The sequence below is a fragment of the Haemorhous mexicanus genome, chromosome 15 (genome assembly GCF_027477595.1).
Source record: "Haemorhous mexicanus isolate bHaeMex1 chromosome 15, bHaeMex1.pri, whole genome shotgun sequence".
NCBI classification, from domain to species: domain Eukaryota; kingdom Metazoa; phylum Chordata; class Aves; order Passeriformes; family Fringillidae; genus Haemorhous; species Haemorhous mexicanus.
Window position 1 is genome coordinate 326,168 of NC_082355.1, and position 14,230 is coordinate 340,397.

Here is a 14,230-nt window from a genome sequence, read left to right on the forward strand (position 1 = left end):
TCCTCTTTGCTGTAACAAGGGCAGAGAAATTTGGAATGTGCCAGTATTTTTAGCTGTTCAATCTAGGAGTGCTATTCCATTTTGGGGAAGAGGAGCAGCTGTTGGTAGCTCTGCAGCACAATGTTGTTGTGATGAGGAGCTGAACAGCAGAGCTCAGCAGGGTCCAGCCCTGCCTGAGCCGCTGGGGGGGTCCCGTGTGAGCCAGGACCCCGGCCCCATCCCTGCAGGAAACAGAGTCATGCTGGGCAGAGGGATGGGCCTGCCCCAGGCGGGGAGCTCCTCAGGCATGCTGCTTTTCCACTAAGCCCACCCATCCCTCCCCACAGCCCTGGCCTGACTGGGATGAAGGGGTTGGGCAGGTGCCGTGCCATGCCGTGCCATGCCGTGCCACGCCGTGCCATGCCATGGCTTGCTGTGCCATCCCGTGCCATCCCGTGCCATCCTGTGCCATCCCGTGCCATGCCGTGGCTTGCTGTGCCATGCTGTGCCATCCCGTGCCATGCTGTGCCATCCCGTGCCATGCCATGGCTTGCTGTGCTTCACTTGGTGGTGTCAGCAAGCTGTGCTGTTTCAGGGCATTTTGCTGCTGCTCCAGGTCCTTACTGGGCTTAATGCAGTGGAATTGATTTCAGTTTCCCAGGCTATGATTCTCCTCGGCAGGGGATAATCAATGCCAATCAATCACATGTGATTTTGCATGCTGTTAGATTGCAGTTTAACCTCTGCTGTCCTCTGCCCTCCCACCTCACACCCCCCTGCTGTGGACCACACAGTTTGGGGCAGGGCTGATGGCCCCGGCTCCCCACACTGCCCTGCACGTCGTCCCCAGCCCTGCTCTGGTGGGACTTGGATGCCAGCTCCTTGTCCCCTCAGCTCCAAGGCCTTGCCCAGGGTTTCTTCCTCTTTAGCCTGCCCTTTCTGTACCTGAGGGACCTTGAAGTCCCCCTGGTTTTAGTTCCTCTCTGACACTTTTTCATGGGCAGGGAAGGGATTCCAGTCTTTGGATGAGCCTCCTGCTCTGCTGGGCAGGGGGCTGAGGGTCCAGCCCTGCTGGGTTAAATCTGACCTGACAGAGGGGACAGAAGGTCCTGCTTCCTTCGGGGTGCCTTGCAGGGTCCAGGCCTGAGCACTGATAGGTCCCCAGCTCCACCAAGCTGCACATAAAGCCCTGCCATGGAGAGAATTCCTCAGCACCGACGGCGCATGCCTTTCAGAGCAAACACTTTGCTAGCTCTTTTTTTGTTTGCTTTAAGAGAGGCAGACAGAGAGGGAGAGCAAAGAGGTCTCTTTTAAACAGTGAAATGTAGAGTCTCACCATTTTCTGAGCAAAGCAAGACCCACAGCCTGACGCTGAGGGTCAGACCTGGGAGGCCTCCTTGACAGGCTGAGGATTGGGCTGCATTAGTCAGTTCTAATTTTAATGTTTGTGCCTTTCTCAGAACCCCTTTCTGAGCTCAGGTCCATCTCCTGCCATGACGTGGTGGGATGCAGAGAAGGTGGGATGCACTGAGACCTCCACAGGGGATCTGTGGGTGGAATTGAGCTCTGGCTCTCCCATCACCAGACACTGCCTCCATAAGCCTCCTACTTTTTCATTACCTCTTTCCTTTTCTTCACCCTGAATGGTTTCAGGTGTAGGTTTTGTCCTCAGTTAATAGGACCCGTTGTTGTCCCACTTGCTTTCTCCCTGGTGGGCAAGCAGAGTCAGGGAGTGGCCACTGTGCCATGGCTTGGTGGTGCTCCCAGTCAGGGGCCACCTCTCCATCTCCTTGGCACAGCCCTGCAGCCACCACTCCCCTGAGGGGTCTGATGGGGGCATGAGGGATGTGGCTGTGGGGAGTTATTACCCCACACTTATCAGTATTAAACTCGATTTGGCAACTCATAGCCTGGGATTTGAATGACCTAAATCCTTCCTTTGGCAGCCTGGTTTGCTGTTATTTATGGTGCTTCCCAATTTATTATCATCTGCAGCTGGAGGCTTTGTGTGCGGTGCTGTGCACCCAGAGGTTTACACACCCAGTGAAGAGAGCAGAGTGCCCAGAGCCGCGGTGCCCAGACCCCCACAGCCCTCCTGTCCCCTGTCCCAGCCCTGGGGACAGAGCTGGGCGGGCAGGGGACGCAGGGGCTGCCCCAGAAACACAGAGCTCTGTCTGGGGAAGGAACTGGTGTCATTGGAGAGCTCCTGGGGCTGCACGTGGCTGTGGGAGAGCACTGGGGCTGTGGAAGGGTCAGGAGCACAAGGCTGATGAGGAGCAGCTGGGCAGGGGCTCAGCCTGGAGAGAAGGGGGCTCAGGGGGCCCTTGTGGCCCTGCACAGCTCCTGACAGGGGAACAGCCGGGGGGTCGGGCTGTGCTCCAGGGAACAGGGACAGGAGCAGAGGGAACGGCTTCTGGTTGCACCAAGGGAAGTTTAGTTTGGATATGAGGAAAAATTCCTTTCCTGAAAGGGCTGACCAGCCCTGGCACAGGCTGCAGTGATGGAGTCACCATCCCTAGAGGCATGTAAGAATGATGTGACACGTGGGGACGTGGGTTAGGGGTGATCCTCCAGACAGTGCTGAGGGAATGGTTGGATTCGATTTCAGAGGGCTTTCCCACCTAAATGCTGCCATGATTGTGTGTGGTCACAGTCCTGCCTCTCACTCCTTACCCAAAGGAGCATGTTCCAAAGGAGAGCAGGCAGCAGGCAGAGCCCTGGGAGGGCTGGGGGCACCCTCTGCCAGTGGGTTTGAGTCCAGGGGTGTCCCTGCCACCACGGAGTGGCTGCACTGCTGTGGCCAGGGGCATCACCCTGTGTCCACTGGGGCCACGTGCTCCTGGCACAGGTGCTGGGACAGGTGTGCTGTCTGTGGCCTCCCCAGCAGGACAGGCAGGACCGGGGCCTTTCTGCATGGAGCTGCTGCTGCAGCTGGAGCAGATGGGATGTGCCAGGAGCGGGGATGATGTGCCCGGAAAGCTTTGGGAGGAGGGCAGGATGCTTGGGATGCTCCAGGAGCAGGGATGGAATAGCCAGGCCCCTGCCCTGGTGGGCAGAAGGAGAGGGGTGCTGTGTGGGCAGCTCCCAGCTGCAGATCAGGCTGCTCCAGGGATCCAGGGCTCAGCACCGACTGCAGCTTCCCTAGTTTATCTTCTTTCTTTTTAATAACAGATTCATTCCCTGTTCCTGGCAGAGAGCATGCCTTCCTCCACGCTGGGAGAGGGGGAGGGGGGTGTGTTGTAAATTTGCCATTTTTCTGATAAAACTGTATCGCTACGGCGGAAATCAAATCCCATCTTGGATATTTTTAGCATGAGAGCATGAAGGCACAGAGATGCCGAGGGAAGGGAGGATGGGAGGGGAGGGAGGATGGCGGGCTGGGTCTCCATGGAAACTGTTTGCTTTAAATTCCCGCATTGGGGCACTGAGTGTGTAGGAGGTGATGAAGGAAATGAAAAAGCAAAAAAGAGGCAAGGTTTTTCCTTTCTGTTGTCACAAAACTGCTGAAGGAACCTTAGGAGAAATGGGCATAAATTATTGATCACCTCAAGACGACTACATGTGCATTTTCATTAGTAACCACCCTGCCTGTCCCTCGGGGGCAGCAGGTGGGGTGTGCAGCAGCCATGACCGACCTCTGGTCTGTTCAGACACCTCTGGAAAGGAGCTGCTGCCACTCTGGGCTCCTGAGCTGGCACATCCGTGGGACTGCCCAGCTGCCCTCTGGACGTTCTGCTGTGCCAGGCTGCTGCTACTGCCCAGACACACCAGGGAAAGAGCCAGTGCCCAGACCATGGCTGCTGGGGGAATGATGCTTCTGCCAGCTGGGGTGGATTTGGGCTTGGGTTGGATACTTCTATTCACAAGAGGGCTTTTTAATATTTAGGGTATTTTTTTATCATGTGAAAGGTGTAGTTAGCCAGGCTCTCTTGGTATTCTTGTCTGAAGTCCTGCTGATGGGCATGAGTAAACAGCAGGTCTGGGGGATCTGTGGACATGAAAGCCCCCTCTCTGTGGGGGTAGTGTAAATGGGGGCTGGGCTGGGGGGGCACAAGGGTGTCTGGGGTGCCTGGCCCTGGTGTCTCAGAACACAGCCCTGCTCACAGGCTGGTGCATTAGATCATGTCTGAAAAACGCCTCACTGCAGCACACAAAGTTATTTTTAATTCATTGAAAAGAGAATGACCCAAAGCCAGCAGCTGGTAATGGAGAGGATTAAATAGAGCAAAACAGGTACATTTTCAATTGAGTAATTTCAGAAGGAAGCAGCACGTCTCATGATGAGGTGCACGTTAGCACTGCCCAGCCACAGCCTCTGAGTGCCCTGGCTGCTCTGGAGCAGCTGCTCCCAGCCTGCTCCCAGGGCCATGCCCGTGACACCCTGGGGACACCAGCTCAGCCCATGGCACCACAGTGATGCTCTGCAGGGTGGGGCTCACCTGCTGCAGCTCTGAAACCTCGGTGAGCCAGGGCTGAGCTGGGGCTGCTGAGCAGGCTGGTGCCAGACTCAGCAGGGTCCTGCTCAGCTGGGATGCTGTCTGGGGCATAGAGGGGCTGTTTTGGGGGAGCCCATGGCTGTGAGAGGGGGCTCTCAGGGGCCCTGTCTGGGTGATGCTGCAGCATGGGGTGTGGGTTTGGTGGATGCTGTCTGGGCTGGCATCCTGGAACACAGACCCTCAGTGGGTTCCCAGCTGCACCAGGAGCTGGGGCCACGTGCTGCATTTGGTCTTCTCTCGTTTGCTGAGGTAGCTTTCTAGTCTGTATCTGGGATAAAACTCAAGGGGACAGAGAGGGGACAGCTCAGGTTATGTTTCTGAGGCCTTCTCTGCTGGCACACCCCAGAGCTAACAGGCAGGAGGAACCAGAGCAGTGCTCAGAGGGCTCTGGGTGCTGGTGGCCGCAGCCCGGGCAGCGCCATGGCCTGAGAGCACAGCCAGTGTTTGCAGCTGTGGCCAGCACCCAGCCCTGCCAGTGCTGGTCTGCAGAAGGGACAAGGGCAGGGAATGCAAACGGCAGCAGTGAGCTGGCAGCTGACAGCTGTGGCCAAGTGCTGTTCATCACAGAATCCATCCTGCACCCAGAGCTGAGGCTCCCAGGCTGCAGCCATGCTTCCAGTTCCCAGCTTCGTGCTGCTGGAGCGTGGTTCCCAGGCAGTGGGGGAGCACCAGTTGGGCAGTAATTGCTGTGGAATTAACCTCTGACATTCTTCTAAAAATAGGCCAAACAAATCCAATCGTTAGCAGCTCTGCCTGTGTTGCCTCGAGGGTAAACACTGCAGATTAAAGCAGTTCCAGGTCTCCTGTGTCCCCTGGCTTCTGCCACTGAGCCCAGACCCTGGAGATGGTACCCTGCTTTGTGGGGAAGGGCAGTGGTGTGAGTGCAGTGGCTTTTCAGCTGATGGAGGGCTGAAAGGCATCACCTTAATTTACCTTGGGAGGCAATGCTGGGTGCAGCAATGTGCAGGGGAAAGCAGCAATGTTTGGTCACCTGAGCTGTTCTACCTGAGAAGCTCAGGGAGAGAGGACACAGGTGTCTGAATTTGTCTGCTCCCTCTCCTGTGAGGGTGAAGGCAAGCCACCACCTCAGGCAGAGGGTGGCACAAGGGCCAGGTGGGAGCAAGCCCTGCCCACCAGCCAGGTGCTGAGATGAGGTGCTGGGGCACCAGTGGCACCAAGCCCTCCCCCGGTCCCAGGAATTGATTGTGTCATCCCAAATGGTGTGGGCAATCCCCAAGGCATCAGGGGAGCCTGCTGTGCCATGCTGTGCTGTGCCATAGTGTACTGCCCAGCCCTGGGCCCCTGCTGCTGACAGCTGTCCTCAGGCTGCATTTACACAGGCACAGCACCTGGAAATCCCTCTGGAACCAGGGCTGGGGCACAGGCCAGGGCAGGGGGCTGTGACAGCATAATGCTGAGCCCATTTACTGTTAAAGATGATAGAAAAACAGGGATTTATGGAGGTGCCACAAGGTACCCACAAGGCATGTCACTGTGCAGGGCATGGTGATGCCTGGATGCCTGTGGAAGTCAGGCTGCAGAGACTTAAATTGTCTTTGTCTTCTCTTTACCAGCTGACATCATCTCCACAGTTGAGTTCAACCACACTGGAGAGTTACTGGCAACAGGGGACAAGGGGGGCCGGGTTGTAATATTTCAGCGTGAGCAGGAGGTAAGTGCCAGTGAATGCAAAGTGCCCATTTTATCCTTTTAAGTGACGTGTCCTGCTGTTCTCTGATCTGCCTGTGTCACTCTAAGCTCAGGGCTCTCCTGGCATAATACAAACTGAGAAACAGCTATTAACATCAGCAGGGTCAGATTTCCTCCTGCCAAACACCTTCCAAATGCATTGCCTGCATTCTTCTGCTCCAGGCGTAACAGGGGTCAGGCAGCACATCTGAGGGTGTGAGCAGTGCCCACCCCAAGAACCCCTCATACCACCAAGATTCTGGAAAGTGTAGATGGATGCAACAACTAAGTTTCCCTTCCAAAACTTTGCTCAGGAAGGGCTAGCAAATGCTTTGTTGGAAGCTGAGGTTGTGCCTCTGGAGAAGTGTGTGTTTGGCCCTCAGCATGGCCCTGCCCTGGCGGGCACCCTGCCAGCCTGGCTGGGGGAGCTGTGCCAGCTCCTGCCACCTGGGATGGCCCCCACCATTTCCAAAGTTGTCCCAGTTAGCTGCTCTGCTCTGAGTCAGTGGGACCTGTCCTCAGCTCTGCTGGAAGGAATGCATCAGACTTGGGCATGAGACAGATCATGGTCCAATGATGGTTTTAAATTTTTCTCAAAGTTAAGGCTTTAAAATAATTTCTACATACACTGAAGACAACTCAGTGGTTAACCACCACATGTGCAGACACCTCCTCAGCCTTTCCAGCACTAGTTCATTTCTCCTTTTACTCTCATTTCATTATTCTACTGCTTTTCCTGGACTTTAAGCCTCCAGCACCATTCTGAATGTATCCACTCAGCTCCTCTCCAAGGGGACATGTGGGGCTTCACCCACCCCCCCAAACCAAGGCTGCCATCCTGGTACTTGTAGCTGTTGCCAGCAGCTCTTCTGTGGCTGGGTTCAGCACCTGGCAGAAGCTGGCACTTGGTCCCAGCCATTCACCAGGGACAGACAGTGGGGTGGGACCCATTTCTGCTACGTTCCCTCTGCATTCCCTCTCTGTTTCCACTCCATTCCCGCTCCATTTCTTCTCCATTCCCGCTGTGTTCCCATTCCGTTCCCTCTCCATTGCCACTCCATTCTTGCTCTGTTTCTGCTTCATTCCCTCTGGTTCCCTCTCTGTTTCCACTCCATTCCCACTCCCTTCCCACCGAGCACACCTGGAGCCGTGGTGCCAGCAGAGGCCGTGCCCGGGCACTCAGCCCCTGAGCCGGCTGCCAACGCCTTCACTCCTCTGTCCCTGGCAGAGCAAGAACCAGCCCCACCGCAGGGGAGAGTACAATGTCTACAGCACCTTCCAGAGCCACGAGCCAGAGTTCGATTACCTGAAGAGCCTGGAGATCGAGGAGAAGATCAACAAGATCCGATGGCTGCCGCAGCAGAACGCGGCGTACTTCCTGCTCTCCACCAACGGTACGTGGCCGGGCTGGCCCCCGGGCCCCCGCTGCCCGGCGTGGTGCCCTCCGTGCTCTTCCTCCGGGGAAGAAGCAGGTATTAGAACTCTGCCTGCAGCGTGACACAGGCGTCGGGGGGCAGCGGCTCTGGCAGAGCTCAGTCCCTTGCGCCAGGTGTATTTCATGCAGCCCCTCCCTTTGGGGGAGAGAGGGAGGCTTCTGCCCTGACAACAGCTTGGGGTTTTTATTCTCAGGATCCTGGGAATTTTTATTTTTTTTTTTAAGACAAACTGCAGGTGTTTAGTTTCAATTTGCAGTCATGTTGGGCTCAGCAGTTCCATGTTACGTTCTGATAAATATCATGAGGATCTAGGAATATAACTTGGGATGAATGGAGCTTTAAGATGGATGTGACTTAATTACTTCAGGGGAAAAGGAGGGGTCTAATTATATTCCATAACCAACTTACTTTGTGTTATAGAATTGACTCTATTGATCATTTCAATAAAATTCAAAGACTTATTAAACTCATTTGGGGGAGAATCATTGAAATGAAATTAAGATTAATTATACAGCATAGTGTTCTGTTAATTGAGTTTTTAAATAGTTTTTTGATTAACAGGGATATTACCCTTCCATTTGGGTGGTGTTCCATATGCAGGCAGGTTATCAAAACAATTAATTTGGAAATACTCCTGTGTTATTCTGTTTCTTTTGTTTTTACTGTTACACTAGCATTTTATAGTGAACCCCCCCAAAACGGAGCATGTTAATAAAAAAAAAAAAATTAATTGGCATTGCTTTGGAGTTGCTGTGTAAGAGAGAAAATTAAGATGGATGATGGGGTTTTGTATGAAACCTGGTGGAAGTGATGATAAACTATGGATGGAGTCCCTGCCAGGAGGGAGCGAAGAAAACACCATTATTCAAATAACCCCAGGTGTTCCTGGTGCTCTGTCTGCCGGGGCTCTGTGGCACAGGGGGTGGGGTGCTGGGAGGAGACAGGGAGCTGCCTTCAGTCCTGTGAGTGCTGGGCTCTCACGGCTCTGATGGGGAAGGTCAGCATGACTCTGGGTGAGCCACAGGCACCCTGCCACATCTCAGGGGCACGTCCACCTCGTTCCTGCGTAGGGCTGTGCACCAGCAGCCTTCTGTGGGCACAGGTGCCTCTATCACCACTTCCAGCAGTGGCCCTGGGGGCACAGGAGGTTTTTCCAGCCTTGGTGCATCCGTCAGTGGGTGGCTCAGGGAGCAGTTGCCTTGATGCTGTCCTCTCTCCTGCCCCAGATAAGACTGTGAAGCTATGGAAGGTCAGCGAGCGGGACAAGAGACCGGAGGGATACAACCTCAAGGACGAGGATGGCCGACTCCGAGACCCCTCCATGATCACCGTGCTGCGGGTGAGTGTGGGGGCACCAGGGCGGCTGGAGAGCTGTTCCCTGCGGGGTCTTGGGTGAAAGCTGCTGCTGGTGTCCCCTGTGTGCCCTGTCCCCTGTGTGCCCTGTCCCCTGCGTGCCCTGTCCCCTGTGTGCCCTGTCCCCTGCGTGCCCTGGGACCCGCAGTGCCCCCGTGCCACGCTGGTTGGTGTCCAAGGGCATCCTGGTACCCGAGGCGGGCGCTGTGGCTGGCGCAGGGCAGGGCACGAGGGAGCTGCCAGGGATGTCTGGGCTGTGCTGGTGCTGGGCAGATGTGCTGCCAGCGCCGTGTGTGTCCCGTGTCTGGGACCCCGGTGCCACAGCGTGCTTGCTGCCCCACGGCTGGGCCCATCCCAGTGAGGAGGCAGGGCAGAAGCTCTCCCAGCTTGGAGCATTCCCAAATGTAGCTGCTGCTGTAGGAGCAGCAGAACTTCCTCCATATGAGTTTTCTTCATGGTCATGACCTTAATCAGACCAGACCTGCTTGTCATTTATTAACACCCTGTCAGAATTTGCATTTTGAGTACTTGTGGGTTTTATATTTATACATATGAAATTATTAATATGATTGTGCTTACCTCACTTTATGGATCCCAGTTCCATTGTGCATGAAGCCATTGAGGACCCTGGGCAGGCAGTTAATTCTTGTCTCTGTACAGGGTTGCTCCTGGTGACTGGCAGCGTTTTCCTTTACAGAACAAGAGAGCATTTATTTCATGTAGATGTGTATCTGCAGTTATGTTTCAGGCAGCATTTCCAGCCTAACATGGTGATACCTGACAGCCCGTTGGAGAGCTTTGCTCGGTGCCTGGCTGTCAGAGCTGGGGCTGTCAGCCCTTGGCAGGCTGGGAGGCAGGATTTGAAAGGCAGCAGCGGTAAGGGTGTTATCCCAGGTGGTGCTTCCTTCTCTGGTCAAACACACTGGGAAGGCCCTGGGATTTCTTTCTCCCCTGTAGAAAGCCCTATTGAAATATCAGAGGACCGAACAGGGTTGGAATCCACTCACTGCCTTGAAAGCTTCAGCCTCTGTTTTCCTCTCATGCACTCCTGCCCATGCACTCCTGCAGCAGCTCAGTGCTGTGTGGCTGGAGGAGCTGCTCTTTGGTGTCTGCCACTGCTCTGGGGTCAGGCTCTCCATTCCTGCCCAGGGAATTCTGCCCTGGCGAGTGGCTGGAGGAGGCGCCGGGCACTGGGAGGGCAAACACGTTTGAAGTGCTTGGTGTGATGCTTATTGGTACCTGCTGTGCAGTGCCTGTGGTCCCTGGGGACAGAAGATTGAGGAGTCTCCCACCAGCCCCATTTGATCTGATGTTTTGATGATTTTACTTGGACAGATATTTACAATAGCTGTAACCGTTTTGCTGCAGCTTGGTGTAAATCTGATGTGTAATTGTCCTGTGATGGGTATGCTTTAAATTAAAGCCACATCCATCCATGGTTTAATTTTCAACCACAGACAAGTGAAAAAAGGGTTTTAATGCACCTTGCTGCCATAATTTCTCATCCATTTGGCTTAATGGTTTAAATGCACTTGATGAGCATCATCCTCTGAGGAATTTCTAACCCACACAGTGCAAAAAGAATATTTAACTCTGCTCAGGCTGTGTAGTGAGGTGTTTGCTGTCATAAGAAGAGCTCTGGTGATTTGAATTGCCCCCAGTCTAATAGCTGCAGCCCTCTGACCTTGTGTAGCTGCCCTGGTGTGCTCCCGAGTACCACCTGCTGTACCTGTGCCTTGGGACATGCCAGGAGATAATTAACACAAGTGATATCCAGGGCTTAAACCTTTCCCAAGAGGGGATGTGTTGGCTTTGGTCACTGCCAGTGCAGGGCAGTCTGGGGTGACAGCCCCAGTGTCTGGGTGCTGGGGGTGCTTGCTGCAGGCTGTGCTGCTGCTGGGGGTGCCGTGGCCAGGCCCTTTCTGAGCCTGTTTCTTCCTCTTTGTGGCTGGCACAGAGCCCTCTCTGAGAGCTGCCACTTCACTCTCTCAGTTCCAGCAAATTCCATGATCAATCCTGGCTTGTGTCTCCCATTTTGTGGAAGCACTCCGATTTCTTGGCCGTGTGCAGTTTCCCAGGGAGGCTGTGCTGGGCCCCACTGCATCTGATTCCCCTGACTGCAGTCCCAGAGCGGCTGTGCTGGGAGATGCCTTGGAGGAGGTTGGCTGTGCTGCTGCTGCCTTTCTGCCTCAGCAAGGAGATTTGCCTCTTCTCCTTTCACACATTCTGCAGAGCATTTCAGTGACAAGGCAGGGACCAGAGACGGAAGCAGCAGCTCCATCAGCTGCATGGACGAGCAGTGAGGCAGCAGCTTTGTCCTCCTGCAGGAAGGTCCCTTCTGCGTGTCACAGGGCAGGTCAAATGTGACAAAATTCTGAGCAGTGTGAAGGTGTCACTTCACACTGTGAATTCTGCCATGAAAATAGTGTTTGATGCTCATTTTGTCTGCAAAATGCTAAGCTTTAGATGGCATTGGGGGAGGTCACAGAATGTAATTTATGTAGGTAGGAAATGAATTCCGAGGAGTGTGCCTGGAGGAGCTCAGCTGCTGGAGGAGCTGGGCTGCTGGGGCAGGTGGAAAACTGACTGGATTTATCCCTGAGCACTTCCCTGCTCCCTGATTTGCCAGGGACCGGATTACAGTTTCCTTCTCGGAGCCCCAGGGCCGGGGTCAATCCGAGCTTCAGCTTGGCTAATCCCCCTTGAGCAGATCCTGTGGAGCACGCTGAGCTGCGGCCGTGCTGGTGGGAGCAGGGGCTGGGCTGGCCCGGCACTGCCCCTGCTCAGCTCCCACCAGAGGGGATGTGGGTCCTGCTGTGGGGGCACAGGTGCCACGCGTGCTTGGAGGGAGGGGCAGGCATGGGGTACCTGCCAAAAGCACGAATCAAAATTAAGACTTAAGTTGTTTTAAATGAAAAGTGACTGGCATTGCCCGCCTTCCTGAAAACAGAAAGTAATTGAATTTATTAGTGTTTTATTTTCTTTGACACAGTCTTTCTGTGTACTTGATGGGCTTTGTTAAACTGAATTACCATTTAATAATGGGTGTGTGTGACACCAGAGGCTGTCCTGAGGTGGGCTCTGGAGCTGGAGCAGGGGGGCACGAGGAGGTCTCTGCTGTTCAGGGTTGTTGTGGCAGTGCTGACTGATCTGGGTGGCTTAGGCAGAAGCTCACTTGGCCTGTGCCTGCTTCAAAAAAACCACAAGAACCAGTTCCAGCTGCTGTCACACTGCCCATTTGTTGGTGTCTCCACTGTGGCTGAGGCCTGGCTGGGCAGCTGCTCCCCTTGGCAGTCCCGAGCCAGGATCCCTGTGCTGCTGCTGGAGAAGGAGCTCACCGTCTGCTCCCAGCAAATTCCTGACTGCTCCTGCCTCAAAGTTTCAGTGCTTTCAGGGGCAAATCCTCATTGCTGATCCCTTAAGCAGGAGTTTGCAGCATGTGGGCATGCTGGTTTCCATATTTCTGTGCAGATTCTTGCCACTGTAGCAGATAAAAATCCCTGCTTTAGCAAACCACTCATGTAAAACCAGGTTTGTCCCTCTTGTGGGGTGTTACCTGGTGACAGCCAAGTCCCAGACAGAAAAGAAGTCTCCCCAGGACTTGGCTCTGAAGTAATGTGTGGAGAATGTTCTTGACTTAAGAGTTTGTTGTGTCTCTCTGGTTTAGTGGCTCCAAGTAGGAATGAGCAGGGAATTGTGCTGGGGCACTGGGAACTGCAGGTGCCACTTGGGGTGTCAGTCTGGCCTGGGGAGAGGAGCTAGCCCAGGGTCTGGCTGTGAGCTGTGCTGGGCCACAGAGTCATCTCACTGAGCAGAATCCACTGCCCAAGCCCTCCCTCGCTGTGCTTGTTTCTGTGCCCAGGGCCCACTGAACCCTTTCTCTTTGCACACCCCCGTGCTGTGCTGACAGCTGGTCCCCCTGGTCTGGGTGGTCCCCCTGGTCTGGGTGGTCCCCATGGTCCCCATGGTCTGGGTGGTCCCCCTGGTCCCCATGGTCTGGGTGGTCCCCCTGGTCCCCCTGGTCTGGGTGGTCCCATGGTCCCCGTGGTCTGGCTGGCCCCCATGGTCCCCGTGGTCCCTGTCCCCCATCCCAGCTGGCTGAGCAGGATCTGGCAGTGCAAACGGTGCCTCACTGCCCCTGTTGGGTGCAATTAGCTGCAGGCTCGTCATGTCAGGCTCAGGCTCTGAGCTGGCAGCACCAGTGTGTCACTCGAGCTGGCTGCCAGTCCCATCCCCACCTCTGCAGCCAAGGGAATCTCTTCAGGCAGCACACACATGGTCCAAGTAATGGAGCAGCTGGAGAAAACACCTCAGTGGCGAGGAGGAGCATGGGCTGGCACATTCCTGGTGCACTGAGTTGCCTCCAGAGCACTGTGTCCAAAGTTATTACTGACCCCACTCCTCACACACATGGTCCCCTCTGCATCTCCCCACTCCCCAGTGCGTTATGCTGATTTATCTAAGGGCAAATACCCACAGCTCTGTTCCTGGTCCTTCCCTCTGCCCCTTCTCATCTCTTACCTCCACCACTTCACTGTGAGACAAATGCAAAAATGTTTAAAGAAAAGACGTGCTGGCCTCGCTCTGTCAAGCAAGGTATTTCTGTCAAAAATGCTCCGGGAATTTCAGATCCTGGCTAGCAGTGACAAAATGAGACAAAAGAGGTTCTTTGGTTGTTTTTTTGTTTCAAAGCTGGAACAGTTGCTGCAGTAAGATCAGAGCCTGGTATACTGGGCCCTCATTGCTTCACTGTGCTCTAGCCATCCTGGAAACTCTCTCAAAATTAGATGGCTTTGGGTCTGCTTGTCCTTCTGGCACACACGTGGGGAGGCATTAGGTTTCCCTGGAGGAGCCTGTTAGGAGTGAGCAGAGAGAAGCCCTGGCAGCCAGAGCTCAGAGGGACCCCGTGGGCCATCCCCCCATGCCAGGGGCTGGCTGGAGCTGTCCGTGGGTGCTGATGCTCTCTCCTCACCCTGCAGGTGCCCGTGCTGCGGCCCATGGACCTGATGGTGGAGGCCACTCCCCGGAGGGTGTTTGCCAACGCCCACACCTACCACATCAACTCCATCTCCGTCAACAGCGACTACGAGACCTACATGTCAGCGGATGACCTGAGGATAAACCTGTGGAATTTTGAAATCACAAATCAAAGTTTTAGTATCCTTTGTTGTGTGTGGCTCTGGGGATGGCCCTGCGTCCCAGTGAGGTGCAGCCCCAAGGGAAGCAGCCGGGCTGTGCCCGTGCCTGTGGGATGGGGACTCGCTGCAGGAGCTTCAC

General features: G+C 54.8%; 1 protein-coding gene across 1 annotated transcript in view; it reads left to right on the forward strand.

Moving 5' to 3' along the window:
• PPP2R2B (protein phosphatase 2 regulatory subunit Bbeta) overlaps window positions 1–14,230 on the forward strand; it is a 41,801-nt gene that overhangs the window by 21,664 nt on the left and 5,907 nt on the right. Inside the window, exons 2-5 of the mRNA XM_059860222.1 lie at window positions 6,050–6,147; window positions 7,393–7,558; window positions 8,827–8,939; window positions 13,933–14,110. Coding sequence (XP_059716205.1) covers window positions 6,050–6,147; window positions 7,393–7,558; window positions 8,827–8,939; window positions 13,933–14,110 — 555 coding nt within the window. The remainder of the gene's footprint in view (window positions 1–6,049; window positions 6,148–7,392; window positions 7,559–8,826; window positions 8,940–13,932; window positions 14,111–14,230) is intronic.